Raw genomic sequence first — 19,772 nt, 5'->3', positions numbered from 1 at the left:
GTGAGCAACTGTGAAGGGGCTCCCTAGCCATCTCATCCTGTGATCTTGGGCCAGTCTTACTTGAGATCTACCCTGTGAAGTCACACAAAAGAAGTTGGATGTAAACCTGGTGCTTTTTTCCTTGTCTTACGAAGAACATTCATAGTCAGGCACCTGTGACTCGTGCCTGTAATCCTAGCTACTCAGGAGGCAGAGATCAGGAGGATCATAGTTTGAAGCCAGCCCTGGGCAAATAGTTTGTGAGACCCTATTGTAAAAAGCCCATCACAAAAAAGGGTTGGCGAAGTGGCTCAAGTGAGACCCTGAGTTCAAACCCCAGTGCTGCCAAAAAAGAAAAAAGGATTCAGAGGGATGAGGTGTGGCTCAGTGGCAGAGCACCTGCCTGGCATGCTGGAGGCCCCCGGCTCGTCCCCAGCACTGCACACACAGATAGCATTCAGAACAGTGCTGTGCAGAGGCCTGGCTGGACTATAGAGGACTTTTTCATACATCTACTCCACAAATAATGGTGCTACCTAAGGGGCTCTCCAGCCAACTACTATGAATACTTACTTCCCTTTATTTTTGTGACCTTTTAAAAATGTAGACAGAACTGAGGTTATGGCTCAGTGGCTCATGCTTAGCATGCACAAAGTCCTTGGTTCACCAGCAACACAAAACAAATTGTTCATGGGTTCTTTTGACAAAGAACCAGATACCTAAGTATTTCCAGCTTGATGTGCCAGAAAGCCTACCACATTTCCTCCACTCTACCCTGTGGCAGAAATACAACCACCAGAAACCTATAGACAGGGCTGCCTGAAGTGGGCTCACCATGGTTCCTTGTTCCCTTCCAAGGCATCTCCTGGGCCCATGGTATGTGAGGCTGCTTACCTGGCCCTGTGGTTCACTGGTTTCTGGTGGCTGTGCAGCAGGAAGGTCCCTTTCCCAACTTGCTATTATCAGCAGCCATGATTCCACTAGGTTCCTTTGTCTGGCATGACCAGCTGGCTGTTTTCTGCCCAGGATCTTGCTGGTTTGTGTGGCCAGTGACCCCCAGGGTACCCTTGGGTGAGGACTGGGCACTGCACCTTCCTGAGACTGGTGCCCCTCAGTGAGTGCCTGCTTAGCATGGGCAAGGACCTGGGCTCCATCCCTCAAATAAATGACTGTAAAATGCAGTGCAGAGTTCTGCAGGCAGAAGCTACATCTTTAGCACTTGGCAGCCTTGTGGGCCTGGTGTAGGAACACTTTGGTGTTCCATGATGGAGGACATGGGCTGTCAACATGTGGACAATTCCACTGGACAGCTGGACAATTCCACAGGAAATTATAACCACCTCAAAAAAAAGCAAAAGAAAATAGGCTATAAGGTGGCTCAAGAGGTAATGTGCCTGCCTAGCAAGTGAAAGGCACAGTTCAAACCCCAGTACCACCAAAAAAACAAAACTAGACCAGATTAGAAACTTTTTTTTTTAAAGCAAAACAGATGTGCGTGTCAAATAACTACATTATTACCTGTGAGAGACTTCACCCTATACCTAGGACACAGGTGTCCACATTGCCCTTGTGGACCCCCAGCCTGGGCAGTGGCATCCAAACTTGGCCCCCACCCTAACTCTGTCACACACCCAGCACAGCCGTCCACCCTGGGTGCTGCAACCCCTCCCAGACTATGGAATAGAGGCCAGGGTGGGGCCAGTGTCTGGGATTATGGTGGTGGGGGGGAATAGGGGGATGGGAGAGGGGTAAGGGGTGAGCTTATGGGGACAAGTTGTCCTGCCCACACAGGCCTGTGTGTGCCAACAAGCAAGCAGAAATTTGACTCAAAAGCAAAGACCAGCTCAGGTAAGATGGCCTGCTGGGGTGAGGAGGAGGCACAGGAGGATCTCATGGCCCAATGCCCTCCACAATCTTAGTGGCTTCTGGGAGGAGGCAGCCAGTGTTGCCCACAGCAGGGCTGTCCAAATCCAAAGCCCTGGCAGTGATCCAAGTTGGCAAGGCTGAGTCGTACCTCAAGGACAGTCCAGAGGCGAAGGGCCCAGCAAGAGAGCAGCCCACAGTGGTCCCCGCTGCTGCCCATGTCAGACAAACTGCGGCAGCCTCTCTTGGCAGGTGCCTGCTGAGATCCGCCTCCCTTGGAGCCTCATCGTGGGCAGCCGGGCTGGCGCTGCGTTATTGGACTGGTTGGTATTGTAGGAAGAGAGCCGCCGGGCCAGGCCTGCCTTGTCCTCATCCACCAGCTGTTCCTCACTGCCACTGTGGCTTTGCGGACCCCCTTTCAGGCCGGCCTCACCCTCCTGCTTGTCCAGGAAACTGAGGCGGTGCAGGGTGCTGGTGTCTGATGATGACAGTGGGTCTGAGGCTTCCTCCAGCTCTGAGTCAGAGTCATTGGATGCAACTCGGGATTCTGGGAATGCCAGGCAGAGAGTGGGAGACAAAGGAGGAGAGAGAGATGTCCTGGGACCAGAAAGCCACCCAGGACACTGATGAGGTCCCCACCAGCCCTATTCCCTTCTTGGACACTAGGCTCCAGCGGGTGAAGCACACAGCCTGGCCTGAGCCTTGGCACCCACAGACTCACACACATGGGCATCGCCTGTTCACTGTGCAGGTGACAACCTCTGAGGGGTGCTGCATTGCTTGTATTTCTAACACATTAGAGGCTGGAGTTGTGGCTCAAGTAGCAGAGTACCTGCTTTGCAAATGTGAAACTCTGAGTTCAGACCCCAGTCCCACCAAAAGAAAAAAAAATTGGTTTATAATAAACTCTTTTTTTTTGGCGGTACTGGGGTTTGAACTCAGGGCCTCATCCTTCCTAGGCAGGCTCTCTACCACTTGAGCCACTCCACCAGCCCTATAATAAACTCTTAAGAGACTATTATAAATGCAAATAATAAATAAAGGAAAATTAGTAAACAACAGGCACACATGATGTCCACAGCAGACAAAACCCACAGGTTGTGCTACCTGGGTACTGTGATGCAGCCCCACTGTGTCACCAGGGTCTACAGGCTCAGTGTCCTGGGTCCCTCAGGGCCATGTACTCACCTTGACCCCCATCCTCCACTTCCTCCTGCAGGGCGTAGTCTGTCCCCTCACCCGACTCCAGGTAGGGTATGGGCACCACCACCTCTGCCTGCTGGTTGCACGGCCCATCCTGCCACATGGGGAAGGGAGTCAGGGAGGGCCCGGCCCAGCCCTGCCCAAGTTTCTTCCTAGTATATGCAGGCAGGGCTGGTGCTCGTCAGGAGCCATTGCCTGTTCCCTAACCCACTGGGGACTACTAAGCACTCCTTCATCAGGCAAACGTTCCAACCAGACAGACAAAGCCCAGAATGGTACCAGCACCAGAGCCACAAGCTGCAAACTTTAGGGTCCCCAGGTCTTGGGGTCCTGCCTAGGCTGGTGGTAGGAGGAAACCCAGGGACACAACAGATGCCTGGAAATGAAGAATGTGAAAAGAAAGGCAAGAAATTAAAACTGGGCTGGGTGCTGGTGGCTCACACCTGCAATCCTAGCTACTCAGAAGGCAGAGATCAGGAAGATCACAGTTCGAAAACAGCCCAGGCAAATGGTTTGTGAGACCCTGTATTGAAAAAACCATACCAAAAAGGGCTGGTGTGGTAGCTCAAAGTGTAGACCGAGTTTGCCTATACCACAAAAAAAAAAAAAAATCCAACACAAAAAAGGGCTGGCAGAGTGAGTGAAGTGGTAGAGCACCTGTCTAGCAAGCATGAGGCCCTGAGTTCAAACCCAAGTACTGCCAAATAAATAAAAAGTGAAAAGTAAAAATTAAAATGCCCAGGCATTGGTCATTCATGCCTGTAATTCTAGCTACTCAGGAGGGAGAGATCAGGAGGATCATGGTTTAAAGCCAGCCTTGGGCAAACAGTTTGCAAAACCATATCTCAAAAAAACTCATCACAAAGGGTGGGGATGGGGGAGGGGAGAGAGAGAGAAATGGCCCAAATAATGTATGCACATGTGAATAAACGAATTAAAAAGAAAAAAAAAACTCATCACAAAAAAAGGGTTGAGGGAGTGGCTCAAGCAGTAAGAAAGCCTGCCTAGCAAGCCTGAGGCCATTAGTTCAAACCCCTGTGCCACCAAAAACCAAATCAAAACAAAACAAAAATGAATAGCGGTTTAAGGATGCATGGGCAAACACTGCTGTGGGGGGGTGGAGGGAGGGGGATGGGTGGCAGTTGGGGGAGTGGAGGTAGGGAGTGGGGGAAGCAGCTGAGAATAAGAGAGGTCTGATGTGAGCTCCAAAGAAATGCAGGGTCCACAGGGCCTTTGCCCATCCTGGGGGGTCATTCAGTTCTTTGCTTAAGACAGCTCAGGGGCCTTCCCCACCCTGTCTAAACCAAGTATCTCCCAGTGTTCTTTGTGTCTACATTCTGTGAGCTGGAAGGATTGTCCCTTTTCATAGTGGACAGCTGGGTTGGACTCATTCTGCTCACCTGGCCCCCAGGTGCCTCCTCAGGTTCCTCCTCAAAGACTAAGTCATAGTGGACAATGAGGGTCTCAATGACCCGAGCCTGGTGAGGGTAGTCTACCAGGGAGGAGAGGGAGACAGTAGCTTCCGTGGGCCTTGGCCGCAACAGCGTGGGCCCGAACACGATGCCCAGGTTCCCTGGGGTCATTTTGTTGTCCTGTTCCACTTCCACAATCCTGCAGGGCCAGGAGGGTACAGGGTGTGCATGAGTGGCTCTAGGGGACCCTTACCACCCTAAACTCCTGCCCAGGGAACCTCACCTGCACAGGTGCCGCAGCAGACACTGCAGTGTGGCAAAGTTCTCCACTGGCAGGTCCCGTAGTAGCTCACGCAGACGGCCCACCATAACTGCAGCTGCAGCCTCATTCTCAGACCCATCCTGCCAGCCCCGGGACGCCGCCTTGGCCTCAGCCTCAGCCTTCAGGCTGTCTTTGGCCAGACCCATGAGTTCATGGTAGAAGCGGAAAGAGATGAGTGGCTCAGGCAGCTACAGGGTGACACACCCGGACTGGGTCAGCAGGCCACGCCTAGAAGGAGTGAGCTCCTGCCTTGGTCCTACACCTTCAGCTCTAGCCATGCCCACTACCCCAGCTTCAGACTGGCACCTGCCATGGCCCCGCCCAACACTGCACAGGCCCTGCCCCCAGCAGTGTCTGGTCCAGCCCCCAGTCCAGCTTGGACAGCCATGGCTGTGATCACACTAAGGCACACCAACTGCAGCAACTGGCTCCGCCTCAGCCTCAGCCCTGCCAGCTGATGGTCACACCCACCCTGTTAAAGCCACATCCACCCAGCTCTGTAGCTCAGGATGGAGTTTATGCCTGCCCTGGTTTATCCTAAACCCATTCCAGGTGCTAGCTTCAAGCTCAGACTTTGCCCCACCTCCTCATCTCACCTGGCGCAGGTAGAGCTTGAGGACATTGCTGATGTCGTGGGGTGAGGCCTGTGATAGTTCCACCAACTCCTTGCCATTCTCGAAGGCCTGGCACAGCTTCTCCACGCGCGTCTTCACCCCATTTACCCGGTAGATGCCCTGCAGGACTGCAGTCAGCCTTGGCCTATGCCCGCCCAGCACCTCCACTCCTCACCCTCCCAGGATCCCCGCATGCCCTTCCTGTCACAGGGCCTCACCTTGGTTCGCAGAGCACGCCGCTCAATTTCACAGATGCACTTCTTGACAATAAAGGGCACACCATCTGGGGTGCCCCGGGCTGCCTGGCCAAAGTCCTGGCCAAAGAGCTGCAGACGACCCTGCAACTTCTTGTGGCCACACTGGATAGCCAGGGTCTCCAGGCACTTCTTGTGACAGGCCAGACAGCACTGTGGGGCCAGTGGAGAATAAGCCTCTCTAGATACCCAGGACAAACATCTAGCTCCACCAGCAGCCTCCTCCAAAGCCCCTCATAACCCTCATGGTACCTTCTCAGAACACAAGTTCTATTGCTTCCTGGCCTGTTACACCACTCCTGGCTGGAAGGCAATGCTCCAGCCTACCCCTCCAGCTTCCTCTTTCCTGGCCCTTTGGTTTTCTTTCTAGAGCCCCAAGGCCTTTACACTGTCTACACTCTTTGCCCAGGACACCCTGCCTACACCTCCGGACTAACTGTACCTCCAAATCTAAAAGAGCTCCCCAGCTCTCTCTTCACCTGCTCCTAAATGTCCCCTTCCCAAGAGTACGAAGGTCCCATGTACCTCCTCACACTCAGCCCCCTGGAAGTAAACATAGCTGTTACACTCTCGGCACTTGGCAGGAGTGCGCAGCTTCCGCAGGCGGTGCGTGCGAGCCGCCTTGGACAGTCCCACATGGCGGAAGGGCCCACTAGGCACAGCCATCGGCAGCTCAGGGGTCATGCCATTGAGGTCAGCTGTGGACAGGACAAGCAACTGGTATCATCAAGACAGAAAGGGGCCAGGCCCATAGACCATGTCCAAACCTCCTCCTGCCCTCAGATCAGGGACCCTCACCCTGTTCAAAGGCAGATGCCCCTACACCACCCTCCTGGTCTACCAGCTCCTCGTTGGAAGACATGGTACCACTGGATGATGTCCGCTCAAACTTCTTAAAATCTGCTGGGCAGGAAAACAGGCTGTCATACTTGCCTGGCCAGGCCTGGGAGAACAATTGGGAACTCCTTGACCCGCCCCCCCCCCCCCCCCCCCCGCCAGAACGGGCAAAACCAACTGAGGCCCTGGAAGGGCAGCAGCTACCCACCCCAGCCGCCCAACAACCCATTCACCTGAGCCAGGGCTGGGATCCAGGCTGCTGTTAGATTCTGAGATGGTGGTTGGCCATGACTTGTGCACCTGGTGTCCTCGTCCACCTGGGGAAGGAGAACGAAGCATCTCCAGTGAAGGGTGGAGGGGGTGGCAAGGAACCAGCACCACCAGGGCTCCTGCCCACACTCACTCCTGTGTTCCTTAGTGGGTGCCCCCTCACTGGGCCCAACTTCCGCTGGGGGGCTGCTGGCAGTCTCTGTCCCTGCTGTGTCACTAACATTGAAGCTGCTTTTCCGGGTACGCAGGACTGGGGACCTGGTGGGGAACAGACAGGAAGGAGGGGTCATGGCAGGCTGGCTTGCTTCCCTGCACCCATCCTTGCGGGTGGGAGGCCTGGGTCTCTGGGGTGCAGATGCTGTGGTACCAGGCATTGGTTGAGATGTGTGGCTCAAAATCATAGTGCACATCAGGCTCCTCGCCACGCTGCAGCTGGCGCACGTAGGACGCATACTGCTGGCCCGGGTCATAGAGCTTGCTGCTCTCACAGAGCATCTGGAAGTGGACGGGCAGTGGTGCCGTCTGCATATGCATGAGCTGGTAGTAGGAGATGGTGGCCTGTGGGTGGCAGCAGCAGCGAGAGGGCACGGTCAGCACGCTGGATGGACCGACCCCAGCCTCATACCCTACACACACCACGCACCGACTTGATGGTCTGGTCACTTTGTCGGATCACCTCCTGGATCTGCCGCAGTGCAGTCACTTTGGTGTCCTCCAGCTCCTGCTTCTGTGTCTTTGCATCTGCCACGCATGTGCGGTAGGTGGCCATGGCTTCCTCTGCCTGCAGTGGGGAGCAGGGCACATGGAGGCTCAGCCTTAAGGTTGGCCAGGTCTGATACAGAAACCCCAGGATGGGGCTGGGCAGGGAGGGCATTCCTGGAAAGACACATGGCCCTGATGAAGGTCTGGAGATGGAAAATCCCACACAGTGAGTAGGGAGACACTGCCCCTGCATCTCATCCAGGACCCTCTGCAGCCCCTTCCCACCTGTCCTCACCTTGTTCTTGGCTTCCTCCTCTAGCCGCCGCCGTTTGTCCAGGGTCTTAGAGGCTGCACCGCCTGTCCCTGGACCAGTGCCCACCTGCTCCTCCTCAGCCTTAGCCACCAAGAAGCGGGCCTTGTCATGGTCCTCACAGCGCTGAACATAGCCCTGCTTGGCTTTGCGCAGATTAGATTCTGCCTCTTGCTACAAGCAAGGGAGCAAAAACACCAACTTCATCCTCCATTGCCCCAGCTCCTCCCTCCCTCCCTCCTCACCCTCATTCCCCACAAGTAGAGGTCCCTGCCCAATGACAGGAGGAGAATAGGAGGGGACAGCTGAAGCAGGACCCTGAGAGGAATAGGTCCCCATTTTATAGCCAGGAAAACCGAGGCACAAGTCAGCTCTGAACAGAAGCACAAACTCCTCATTCAACTCCCACAGACCAGGCTGGTGTCTTATACCTCTGTGGGTTTCACTTCCCTTCTTACAGATGAAAACAAAGGGGCCACCCAGGCAGGAAGCCAGGCACCTCTGGGGAGGCAGGAAGCACTGAGTCCAAAACTAACAGGCCTTATTTTTGGGGGGAGGGGAAGAAGTGAAGGGGCAAGAGAAGCACGTCACAGCCAAAACATCAGAACAGAACCAAGGGCTGGGGTATGGCTCAGTGGTAAATCATGTGCTTAGCCTGGGTTCAATCTCAAAAATAAAGCATTTGGGAGGCTGAAGCAGATTTTGAGGCTGGCCTGGGCTACACAGGGAGACCCTGCCTGCCTCCAATCAATCAATCAATCAATCAATAATGAAGAAGACTGTGAACAATCATGAGGTTTCCATGTGGTAAAACAGGTATCAGATAAAATCAAAAATCAAATGGATAAAAGATCAAATGATAGAGTTGGGAAGGGGAAAACTAACAGCATCAAGGTCTGCTAACCGTAACATGGGAGGAGCTCTGAGAAATCAATTACAAATAAGAACCCCCAATCCAGACTAAGCAGAGCATGTGAACCGAGAGTTCATAGAAGCTGAGAAGCACCATGATGGTGTGGGAGGGGAGCTGTGTCTGCCCCTGAATCAACCCTTTCATTTTGGGGCACTGATCTAAGATAAACTTTCACAAAAGTGTCCACCCATACAGGGCTAGTACCAAAAGCCACAGCTGAGCACTGTGCAGCAGAAAAAGGGACAAAGATGCTTCTCTTATTGGTTTGTGCACCAATAAAAGGCAAAAACTCAAAAAACCAGAAAGGACCAGGCACCGGTGGCTCACACCTGTTAATCCTAGCTACTTACTCAGGAGACAGAGATGAGGAGGATCGAAGTTTGAAGCCAGCCTGGGCAAATAGTTTGTGAGACCCTATCTCAAAAAACCCTATCACAAAAAAACTGGGCTAGTGGAGTGGCTCAAGGTGAAGATCTTGAGTTTAAATCTCAGTACTGCAAAAAAGAATTCTAGCTGGATGTGGTGATGCATGCCTATAATCCCAGAACTTCAGAATAGGAAAAGAGGATGGTAAGTTTGACATCAGCCTGTCAAACTACATAGTGAGACCTATCTAAAAAATAAAAATAAAAACTAGCAGCAAAATAGAACACTGCATATACTGTGATGAGGGCTGGTTTCTGCGGGCACACGCTGTAAGGATTCAGACCTCCTAATATCGCTTAAATGCAAAAATACAATGCCTTTGAAGAAACACAAAAGAGAAATAGAAAAAACCCACAGGAACTTGGAGTCTGCAACCAGACCCAAGAGACGGGGCATCCCTCCAACCTTGGGACCTAGGAGACACAGTTTGTCAGCATCTCATAACCATAGGATGCCAGTGCATGCTGTCCTCCCTCCCCTTGATCTTTGGGTCAAGTCCCGGGCTCTCAGGAGCCCAGTGAGGGTGTACAGGGAGCGCAGCTGCCCCCTCTGCCCACATTGTCCCTACCAGCTTCCGCTGTGCACGGTGCCATGACTCCTTGATCTCCTTCCTACGCCTCTCATGCTCCAGCCGCCGCAGGGTCAGGGGCTGAGGGGAGACAGACCCGTGAGTGAGGACCCCGCAACATCCCTGCCCAGCCCACCGTCCCAGGTGCAGCCCACCTGCATGAAGGTCTGCGTCTGCAGAGTGCTGGCTGCCTGCACCATTCCATGGCCGAATTCCAGGTCCTGCTCCAGGGCCAGCGAGTAGATGGACAAGAGGGGCATGTGGGGCTGTGGGGGTGGGGTGGCCAGTCACTGGGGTTAGGGGTGGTGATGGGTCAGCCATCTCTCTCCACTCCTGCAGCCACCTTATTGCCCCAGGTTAGGTAGAGAGGGGAAGTCCCGGGCTCCTCCCAGTCACCCAGGACTTAGGGCTGCCTGTCAAGGGACTGTCGGGTCCCACCTCATGAGTGACGCTCTGTCTGCAATTGTGCACGACCTTCTGTAGGCCTTTGGCAAACTCCATCTCTGCAGGAATGAAGTGTGGGGTGAGGTGCAAGGCCCTCCTGACCCCTCCCCCTCCCCCAGGGCCCACCTCATCCTGGCTCTTACCCAGCGTGGTCCGCTTCTCTAGGTAGCCGATGAGGTCTTTCATGTACTTGGCCATATTCTTGGCGTACTGCAGCGCGGCATCCACGCCACCCTCACAGCGCTGTAGCAGCATGTCTACCTCCTCCGCGGGCAGGCAGCCTGCAGAGCACTAGCTCAGCCCCACCCTACCACCCAGCCCCTCGTCCGTGTACCAGCCCTTGCCACTTGGGGACACTCACCCTCATCACAGTCCTCGGGGCTAGGTGTGGGGCCCTCACCCCCCTGTCCATACAGGTTCTCCATGGACTGCATAGGAGGGAGGCGGGTGAGACATGGGCCTTGAGCTTGGCCCCAGGAGATGCCTGCCTTGCAGGAGGTGACCACCTCCCCCACACACACCCAGAGATGCCCTTCAGACCTTGCCTGGACACAGTCTGCCCTGCCCTGCTTCTACTCACCTGGCTGGGGTCCCCAGGGGGCACGGCCAGGAGGGTGCTGCTGTCCACTTCACCCATAAGGAACTCGGACACCCTGCAGGGCCCAGGGGTCAGCATCCAGGTCAGGTGGGCACCTCCATCCCTCTCCCTGTCCCACAGGCTCCCGCACTTACGTGCTGCTGAAGGACACAGCCATGGTCTCCAGGGCCTTCTCAAACTCCCTCTTGTCCAACTCATTGTTACACTCATAATGGAAGACTGGGAGGCAGAGACAAGGACACTTGTCTGACCACTCTGAGAGGTGACCGACCATCCCTGTAGCTAACCATTGGAAGCCCTTAGCTCAGGGGGAGTATCATGAGGCAGCTGTGTTTGTCAAACTCTTATGCATCCTTCAAAACCCACTTCAGGAAGCCCTCCTAGATACAGAGCCCTTGCTGCTCCATTCCAGTTGGCTGACCTTTGATCTTGGCAATAAGGGTGCCAGCAGCTGTCAGTGTCTCCAACGTGTTCAGCAGTGGGTACTTGGAGATGATCTGACGCATCACACGCAGGGCCTCACCCAGGCATTCATGGGCCAGTGGCCGGCGGGCATCAAGGAGGTCTGCTGGGCACAGTGAGTGTGAACAGAAAAGGAATGTCTGCCTAGTTCCTCAGAGCTCCTGACTCCAGATGGGGAAACTGAGGCAGAGGTAGGAGAAAGCAGCCATGAGATCAAGAATGGGCCACTGTCCTTCTGTGGGCTATTGGCCACGTGAGCAAAGGTTAAACCTTGGCTTAGTCCCTTCTGCTCAGAGCACTTTCCTGTCCTTCCAGAAATCAAACTCCCACTTGTCCTTCAAGCCACAGTCTTGGGGTCTCCTCCTCTATGCAGCTCCCTGCCCCCCCATCCTTGCCCTACTCCTCAGCCTGCTCAAGGGTTTATCCAGCTTCTCCCAACAACCCTCATCCCTCCTGCCTGCCTGGGCACTGGGCCCAACAACCCCATTCCTTCACACTCTCCTGGCAGTTACCCCAGGAGACAGGCACTATCATCACCCCCATTTTACAGAGGAGGAAAGTGAGGCAGAACGAGGGGAAGACACTTCTTAATGATCACAGTTTTTTCATCTGCACTAGCTCTGAAGGCGTAAGAATGCCAACCAGAAAGACCCTGCCTGGCTTTATCTGGGCAGTAGGGAGCCATAGGCAGTACTGGAGCAGAGAGGTCATGATCAGCCCTGTTAGAACGGGACTTTAAAAAGCCCTTTTCAAATGTTCTAAATAGAAGGCTGAGATCAGGAGGATCAATGTTCCAAGCCAGCCCAGGCAAATCGTTTGGGAGACCCTATCTCCAAAAAACCTATCACAAAAGAGAGCTGATGGAGTTGTTCAAGTGGTAAGAGTGCCTCCCTAGCAAGTGTGAGGCCTTGAGTTCAAACCCCAGTACCACACACACACATACAAAATCCCTATGTGAAACCTGAAAAAAGTGCACGTCTCTCTACAGCATTGACCTGCTGAATGTCACCCCAGGGATTCCCACCGGCTGACCCTTTGGACCTCACACAGGGAAGGCCAATCCCCTTCCTGGGTCATTCCATCCACGCACCCCGCCCCTCGGGCCGCAGCCGCCCCCCCCCACACACCTGGGAAGCCCAAGTCCACAAGGACGTTTGCTCAGTGCGGAGGTGCCAGGTTGGCACAGCCAAGGCCAGAGCGCAGCCGCCGCTGACTCCGAGGCCCGCTGCAAATGACCCAAGAGCCATGTGCTCCCGGCCGGCCAGGCTGGGAGACCCCGCGCCCCTCGCTGTCCCCTCACCTCGAGGCCCCGTCGCCCAGCAGCGTCCGGGGCCGACGTCTAGCGCTGGGTGCACAGTCCCGCAGATACACATGGCGCGGCTGGCGCAGCGCGGGGAGGGACCGCAACGGCGGAACTGGACGACTGACTGGTGGGGGGGGTCTCTGGTGGCTGGCTAGCGGCCAAACCGGCTCCGGCCGGTCCACAGGCCCCGCCCCACCAAGGGAAAGCCCGCCCCCGCATCCCGACAAGTGCCACGACTCGCAGCTCAGGAGTTTGGGACCAGAGGTTGCACGCTTTGAAGTGGGGCGGGTTCAAGACGCGAGGGGAAAATGAGGCCCAAGGAGCGAGGAGGCCCGGTAAGGGACAAGGCCACATGGGTCGCAGTGTCTGCCCCCAACTGCGGTGTAGGCCCCACAACAATCCCAATATGCTTTGGTCACCTGGGGACCTGTGCCCCATTTTGTAGACCCTGCACCTGAGGCTTCAGCAGGACAGGGCAGCCCTTTTGCGTGCCAGGTCCTTCCCCAGACACACAGAGGGCGCCTCCGCCCCAAGCTTGGCCGGCTGACCTCCAGTAGGACCCCACGGCTGTGTCCCGTCCGAGGAAGGCAGCATGGGAGATTAGAGTTTCCCCAGGAAACCCGCTCGAGCCTCCACCCTGGACCAGATAACCCGGTGTCCCACCCTCCTGGCAGGGCCTGCGCCCTTAGTGCCCTAGGTCAGTTCTGCCCCCACCTCAGTCTCCTCATCTGTGGAACGGCTGGCTGCGGGGGAGCACGTGAGGGCGCCTGGTGGGGCCCCGACACTGTGGTTTCTGGGAGCAGTCAGTGGGGGCTGAAGATGGTGCACGAGGTACTTGCATGCCCCAGCTCGGGGTGCCCACCCCCCCAGGTCTGCCAGGGACAAACAGGAAGCAGATGAAAATAACCCGGCAGGAAGCTGGGCTGTCAGCAGCCACATGGAGGAGAAAACGGAACTGCTATCCCCGCAGCCCAGCCCATTCAGTCCCAGCGCCTCCTGCAGCACCTCCTGGGCCAAGCCACCCAGACTTCAGCCCACCTGCAGTCCATGTGGTTCTAGAATGCAGATCAGACCCAATTCATTCTCTGTCTTAATGCCTTCTATGGCATCCCACTGCCCTTAATATCCTGGATCCTTCAGCCTGATATTCTCATGCCTTCAACCTCACACACCATACACCATAGTACCCGACACCTTCTTCATCTTCATTTCTACGTTTCTGCACCTGTGCACCAGACATTTCCTCCACTACAATACCTTTCCTTCCTACTTGTCACAAAACTCCTATATATCCCTCAGAACCTTAAATGTCATGGCCTAGCTCATGCAATTTTCCCTGCAATCCCATTCCAAGTTTCTTCAAGTATCCCTTCCTCCCCTGCTCTACTTTCTTGACAACATCTGTATCCTGCTCTCCTTTCCACCCAGGTCTGTCTGTGTGTCCCTGCTGGCTCTCACCGTCACGTAATACACACTCCTTGAGTTTTTCCAGGCCCTCAGCAAAGCGGGCTACATCAGCCAGCAGGTTTGAGATGTCCTCTACAGCATCAGGGGAAGGCCCCTCAGTGGGCAGCTCAACAGGGCTGGCAACTGTCAGAGGACTTCGGTAACCACGGCCAAGTGTCCATGAGGCACTGCCTGAGAGAGGGAAACCAGCGGCACTGGCATGACGGCTAAGGCTAGTAGGTCGCTTGAGCGTGCCAGTGGCTTTGGCATTGGAGGATGAAGCTGGTGGCTCCAGGCCCGGTCCAGAGAACACAGCATCAGCTCCATCTTTCCTGGACAGCTCCTGGTAAAGCAAGGCGAAGGATAAAAGTGATGCTCTATCCCGGACCCTGCATTGCCTCAGTTTCTCCAAAAATGAAGTGACTTCACAGGGATCAGAGACCAGAGGGCTGAGATTTGGGACCACACCCCCCCCCACCTGTTACCCAACATCCTCTTCCTTAGAGCTTTCACAAACAACCGTCCCTGCCCAAACCACAGCCAGGGGCGGGACCGGCAAGGGCGGGGGGAGGGGCGCCCCACTTCCTGGTGGGGGGTGGGGAGGGCTAGAGAGGGTCTACTGCCTCCAGTTCCCTTGGTTCCTGCAGAAGTGGTCCTTCCAAAAAAGACACCTCTGACAATATCTGTGCCCTAGGGATCTTGTAGACCCCTTGTTCCATGGATACTCCCAGGCGTTGTAGACAGACACCTTCAAACGTTACAGGCTCTGGAGACCCTCTAGAGTCCTATATCCTCTGTATTTCATTGGCTGTAAACCTTGAACCTGACCCTGTTCCAGGGCCCATCTTCTCAGTAGTTCAGGAAACCCCCACATTGCCGGGGGTCCCCATCCTGCAGAGCCCGAAACCCACTCTTACTCCACCCTGTCACCTTCCCTACTCACTGCCCAGGCCCCATAGGTGGCCTTTGAAGGGAGAAAGGGACAGAGTGACCACCGTAAGGCCCCTACCGTGAGCTGAACGCCCATGTCCCAGCCTCTTGTCGGTGACCCCTGTTGTCCAACCCGCTGGGGGCTGTAGCTGGTGCGGAACCCCCGCCGCCGGCTCAGCATGGTGCTGAGGGCGCTGCCGCTGGGCCCTGACACGGGGCCCCTGGCCCTGCACGGTGTGTCCTAGGTCCCGCCCGCTCGCGCCCAACTCACCCCCGAGGACTGCGGGCTGGGGCTTCCCGCCCGGTTCTTTTTGGAGATAGAAGGGGTTTTCATGAGTTCGCGTTTCTTCCTGGAGAACATAGTGGGCCGCCTCGGGGGGCGAGCAGGGATCGGTGCAGCTCCGGGCGCTGGCCGCCTCAGGACCACATTGCTGCGGGCCACCCCCTCCCCAGCTGTCAGGCCCACGTGACAGGCCCGGTCCTCATTGGCGGGTGTCCTCTGCACAGGAAAAGGCCTCCGCAGGCAGCCCTGCAGACCTGCCTCCTACTCTTCAGGGCCTCAGCCTGCCGCTCTGCATAGTGGGCGCTAACGGTCTTCCCAGCCCTCGCTCCGCCCCGCCCCGCCCCGCCCGCGGCTTCCGCTTTCGGGAGCTGCGCGCCCTTGCCGCGGTGACGTGCGCCTCATTACCACGGGAACCCTCAGTGGGCACCAGCGATGATAGCAGGGACGCTGACCCTCACTCGGATACACCCACCCAGACGCGACTAGGAATGTAGACTCGCGTGCAGTGACACACGGGGACAGTCAGCGGTGGGTACACAGAAGACTGAGTACATGCATGAGCCGGTCAGCCCCGACGGTAAGCTCAGACACTACGGACTGTCGCAGATGAAGCGGAGGACTGAAGGAGGTCACTCTGGTCACCTGCCTGGAAGCCCTGTTTCACAGGGTGACCAGTGAGTGCTAGGCAGCGGGATGCACAAACAGAAAACTGCCAGGCATCCTGATCTCTTCCCCAAACCCTGCCTCCCTGGCTGAGGTTGCTCCTCAGTCTTGTGACCCACCCATAATTCATCAGCCACAACTCCTTTGCCCTCCTTCTCCCCACTCCACTGACCTCCAGTGGCAGGGGTGGCTCTCTGGGGCACAAGCCAGGAAGACCACAACCCCCTGTGCCAAGTCCAGCTCTCCAGGCTCTGGTCCAACCGCAAAACCAATCTAGTAGCCCCTTCAAGACTTTGTGCCCCCCACTCATTGTTCTGCTGGTTGGGATCAGAGTAAGGACTGGCAGGCTGGCAGGTCAACTTTTAGCCTCCTCTAAACTGCCTGGAACATTCCCCAGCCCTGACCTCATCCCCACTTCATGGTCAGGTGCACTCAAAGGTACTGCCCATAGATGCCAGACCCAGGTGGGTACCAGTGACCAAGCTTCTTAGGAAGCTCACACTGTTTGTCCCTTTGCATCATAGTGAGAAGTACCAGTGACCAAGCTTCTTAGGAAGCTCACACTGTTTGTCCCTTTGCATCATAGTGAGAAGTCCAGATAGCTGTAGGGGTGTTCACACCTCATCTCTTTGGCCCCAAACGCACACTCTGCATGCAAGGGGCCCTATGTAGACGTGTGTTGTGCAAATGCCACCTGCCACATGGACACACAGTTTTGTCAGTCTTTATTTTCTTCAGGGCAATGAGAGCTCAAAGGCTTTGAAGCCTGGGTCTACCTTGCCTTTCCTACTCAAGGCCTCCTACCAGTCCCCAGGATAGGGAGGCTCAGAGCATGGTCTCCAGTGTGCTGGGGTCCTCTAGGAACCGGCTGATGTGTTTGCGGCGCTGTGGGCCTGATGCTGTGGGTTCCACTCCTGCCTCCTGCTGGTGGTCCTCATCATTCTTTCCCTGGTCGTTGGAGAAGTACAGGAATACCTGGCAAGTGGGTGGCCCAGAGGGTTCAGGAAAGGATCTATGAGGGGCTATGAGCTCAGGGGCGTTGTCCCAGCCTCTCCTCCAGTCCCATGTCGGTCCCAGGTCACCTCTTCCAGCGTGGTCTGACTCACGGAGAAGTCCTCTATGCCGTGATCTGAGCCGTGTGCCGCCAATTCTCCAAATACGCACGCCAGGGCGCAGCGCCCTCCTGGCGGGAGCTGGAAGCGCAGGCGGCCTCCGTGCACCTCCCGCAGCTCAGCCCCTGGGAACGCCGCCACCACGAAGTCTACCGTGCGCTCGGGTTGGTCGGCTGGTACCCTCAGGGTCAGCGTGTGGCCAGCCCCGAATCTGGAGTAGGTGGGACCAGGGTTACTGGACACGTTACTGGACACGCTCGCATCGATTTCCTGCTCTACTCTAGCATTGCTCCATATACCCCGCGCCCCACTTGACTCTCATACCCTCACACGATCCGCGTCCGCGGGCCATGCTTGTCGTCCTACCCTATGATCAATTTCTATCTAGCCTCCCCCCACACGTTAACTCATAAGTTACCTCTCCGTACACTGCAGCCCCACCTACTCACCAGACCCTGGCCACCAACACCCCTCTCACCTCTTCCAGACTACAGCCCTCTTTTTTTTTTTTTTTTGCAAAGCAGGTTCTCTACCTCTTGAGCCATACCTCCAGTTCTTTTTTTTTTTTTTTTGGTACGGGACTCAGGGCCTACACCAGATCGGGTCTTGCGAACTATTTGCCCGGGCTGGCTTCGAACCACGATCCTCCTGATTGTTCTCTGCCTCCTGAATAGCTAGGATTATGGGCGTGAGACACCCGCGCCTCTTCTAACCCTGTCTATTCCTGGCTGCCCAATTACGCTCTCTTACGACCCCGCCCACATGCGCCCTAACCCCGCCCACCCACTCTACCAGGACTCCCCACATGCCCTATCCATTCAACAACTCTTCTCCAACCGCGGCCGTGGGTCCCACCCTCTTCTGGCTCCACCCGTGCAGCTTGATTAGCCCTTCTTAAACCTACCCACAGCCTCAGGCTCACCAATCAGATACGTCTCCCTCTTGGTCCCGCCTTCAGCAACTCCCCCTCACCCCCCCCCACACACACCCCACCCCCGCTCCTCCTCTCGACTATCCACAATCCTGGCCAACCTCTACAGTTAGAGCCAAATTCGCCTCATCTGGCCCCAGGTCTGGTCTCTCCCGTAGCCCCGCCCACATCTCCATCCTCCTCCTGCCTTGTGCTGTATCCCCACACTTTTATCTTTATCTTTTTTTTTTTTTTTGGCGGTACTGAATGAGGCCCACATTTGTCTTTGGGCCTCTCTGCTCACCTGCCCTTGAGATGCTGCGCGCTGCCCAGGCATTGGAACCGCCCATTCACCATGATGGCCAGGCGTGTGCAGAGTGCTTCGCATTCCTCCATGCTGTGGGAGCCCAGCTTCATGAGCTTGGCGAGGCTGAGACTGCCTGTGCCTGTCGCCACGCCATCACCACCCATACCCTCTCCCTCCAGGCCGGGACTGCCCTTCTGCTCTGTTCATGCTGGGCCCCAACTGCTCTTTTCCCGGAGCGGGTACCACCACCTTGTGTCTTCACCGTAGGGCTCCGCACCCTCAGTGAGGGGGTGAAGTCAAGACCTCCTCCTCCCTATGGATCTGTGCTCTGGATAGCCTCCCTGTGGAACCTGCTCTAATATTTTCCCCAGAGCGTGGGACCACCTTGACCCTCAGGCCTGAGCATCCCGCTCTGGCCTACCTGTGCGAAGTGAGCACCACGGAGCGGCCCTCCCGCACCACAGCCAGGAGGCTGTTCCAGAGGAAGCGACGCGCGCTGGGGTCCATTCCTGTTGTGGGCTCGTCCTGGGAAAGGAAATCTAAATCGAGTCCTGCCAGTGTCCCAGGCCCCGCCCTACCAAGACCCTTGCCCCTCCAAGTACCAGAAAGACCACCGCCGGATCCCCAACCAGCGCAATAGCTGTCGCCAGCTTCCGTTTGTTGCCTCCACTGTAGGTGCCTGCAGATCTGTCCGCATACCGTGGGAGCCCCAGGCGGGCCAGGCCAGAGCTGGCTATCTACGGGGCGGGGCCGGAATGAACATGGACAGGACCAGAAGGCTGGGCAAGGCTAGAGTGAGTTTGGGACTGGACCATAGTGAGCTTGGGGCAGGATCAGAGTAAGAGTGGTCGGGGCGATGAGGGCTGGAGCCACAGTGAACAAGGAGCAGAAAGACAGGCGGGACCAGAGGGCGTGGGCGGAGTCAGAGTGGACATGGAGCGGGGACAGGGCGAGAACAGTGAGGAGGAGAGTGTAAAGTAAATTAAAGGGGTGGGGATACAACCTGGGGGTGGCCAGAAAGAGCAAGAAGGGGACCTTGGGCAAAAGGGACGAAGTCCTAAACCGGGGCCACAGCTAGGAGGACTCAAGAAGGGAGGCTTAAGGGACAGCGGAGACGCGCGGGAAGAGACCAATATGTTTGGTTTTTGTTTTTGTTTTTGTCTTTTGGAAGAGACCAATATGAATGTATCAGCTTGGTGAGGCGGGGCAAAGAGAAGCGAGGCCTCTGATTGGAGAAGGATGGGGAAGCGATCTTGGTAATAAAACAGGACTTGAGGGGGCGGAGCCAAGGTCGAGAACGCACGGATTGGACCGCAGTCTGGGGATGTGGCCAATGAAAGCTCAGGGCGGTGGCTGGTCAGGCACTGGGATCAACTGCGGAGCCCGGGGGTCCAGAGTACACTCACCTGTGCAACGTGGACCTCGGGGACGCCGCGCAGGCGCGCGAAGAACTCCAAGTGCTCTCGACCAGTCAGCAGCTCGAAGATGGCGTCTGACTGAGGACAGTAACCCATGCGGCGGTGCGCGGCGGCCGGTTCCTGGGCCACACTGGGGGATGAGGGACAGGAGGCGCAAAGAACTGGTTAGTTGCGGGTCATACTGGAGGCAAGCACAGGGCTCTCAGGATTCACCCATCAGAAT

General features: G+C 56.2%; 2 protein-coding genes and 1 long non-coding RNA gene across 17 annotated transcripts in view; 1 reads left to right on the top strand and 2 right to left on the bottom strand.

Moving 5' to 3' along the window:
- Window positions 1-1,434: 1,434 nt before the first annotated feature.
- Window positions 1,435-16,143, bottom strand: Arhgap45 (Rho GTPase activating protein 45). 7 transcript variants are annotated; one of them, XM_074054504.1, is made up of 23 exons: window positions 15,975-16,143; window positions 13,939-14,269; window positions 11,137-11,280; window positions 10,850-10,934; window positions 10,698-10,770; window positions 10,479-10,545; window positions 10,261-10,398; window positions 10,112-10,176; window positions 9,829-9,939; window positions 9,674-9,754; window positions 7,752-7,940; window positions 7,398-7,535; window positions 7,122-7,312; window positions 6,888-7,012; window positions 6,718-6,801; window positions 6,446-6,547; window positions 6,173-6,345; window positions 5,612-5,800; window positions 5,376-5,513; window positions 4,741-4,967; window positions 4,446-4,656; window positions 3,031-3,139; window positions 1,435-2,389 (listed from the first exon to the last, which is right to left on the bottom strand). In XM_074054504.1, exons 1-23 carry the CDS (start codon window positions 16,110-16,112, stop codon window positions 2,064-2,066), a joined length of 3,435 nt encoding a protein of 1,144 aa, XP_073910605.1. In that variant the 5' UTR covers window positions 16,113-16,143; the 3' UTR covers window positions 1,435-2,063. The 7 variants fall into 7 exon arrangements, with proteins under 7 accessions (XP_073910605.1, XP_020030680.2, XP_020030678.2 ...); XM_020175091.2 differs by lacking the exon at window positions 15,975-16,143 and adding an exon at window positions 15,128-15,442; XM_020175089.2 differs by lacking the exon at window positions 15,975-16,143 and adding an exon at window positions 14,936-15,084.
- On the top strand, window positions 15,523-19,544 carry LOC141416849 (uncharacterized). The gene is made up of 3 exons (XR_012441422.1): window positions 15,523-15,716; window positions 18,807-18,925; window positions 19,303-19,544. It is a non-coding gene; the product is annotated as an uncharacterized lncRNA (long non-coding RNA).
- Window positions 16,511-19,772, bottom strand: part of Abca7 (ATP binding cassette subfamily A member 7) — a 19,898-nt gene continuing 16,636 nt past the window's right edge. For 6 of the 9 annotated variants that reach the window (XM_020175094.2, XM_074054497.1, XM_074054495.1 and 3 more), the window contains 6 exons: window positions 19,538-19,679; window positions 18,734-18,868; window positions 18,553-18,656; window positions 18,129-18,221; window positions 16,885-17,125; window positions 16,511-16,777 (listed from right to left, as the gene is read on the bottom strand). In XM_020175094.2, the coding sequence (XP_020030683.1) occupies window positions 16,628-16,777; window positions 16,885-17,125; window positions 18,129-18,221; window positions 18,553-18,656; window positions 18,734-18,868; window positions 19,538-19,679 (865 nt within the window). In that variant the 3' untranslated portion in view covers window positions 16,511-16,627. Of the gene's footprint in view, window positions 16,778-16,884; window positions 17,126-18,128; window positions 18,222-18,552; window positions 18,657-18,733; window positions 18,869-19,537; window positions 19,680-19,772 lie in introns of those variants that run through there. The other 3 variants (XM_074054496.1, XM_074054498.1, XM_074054499.1) reach the window with 3 other exon arrangements.

This window comes from Castor canadensis, chromosome 14 (genome assembly GCF_047511655.1).
Source record: "Castor canadensis chromosome 14, mCasCan1.hap1v2, whole genome shotgun sequence".
NCBI classification, from domain to species: Eukaryota; Metazoa; Chordata; class Mammalia; order Rodentia; family Castoridae; genus Castor; species Castor canadensis.
Note: the sequence above shows the minus strand (reverse complement) of the source record. Positions and strands in the feature narration are given on the sequence as shown.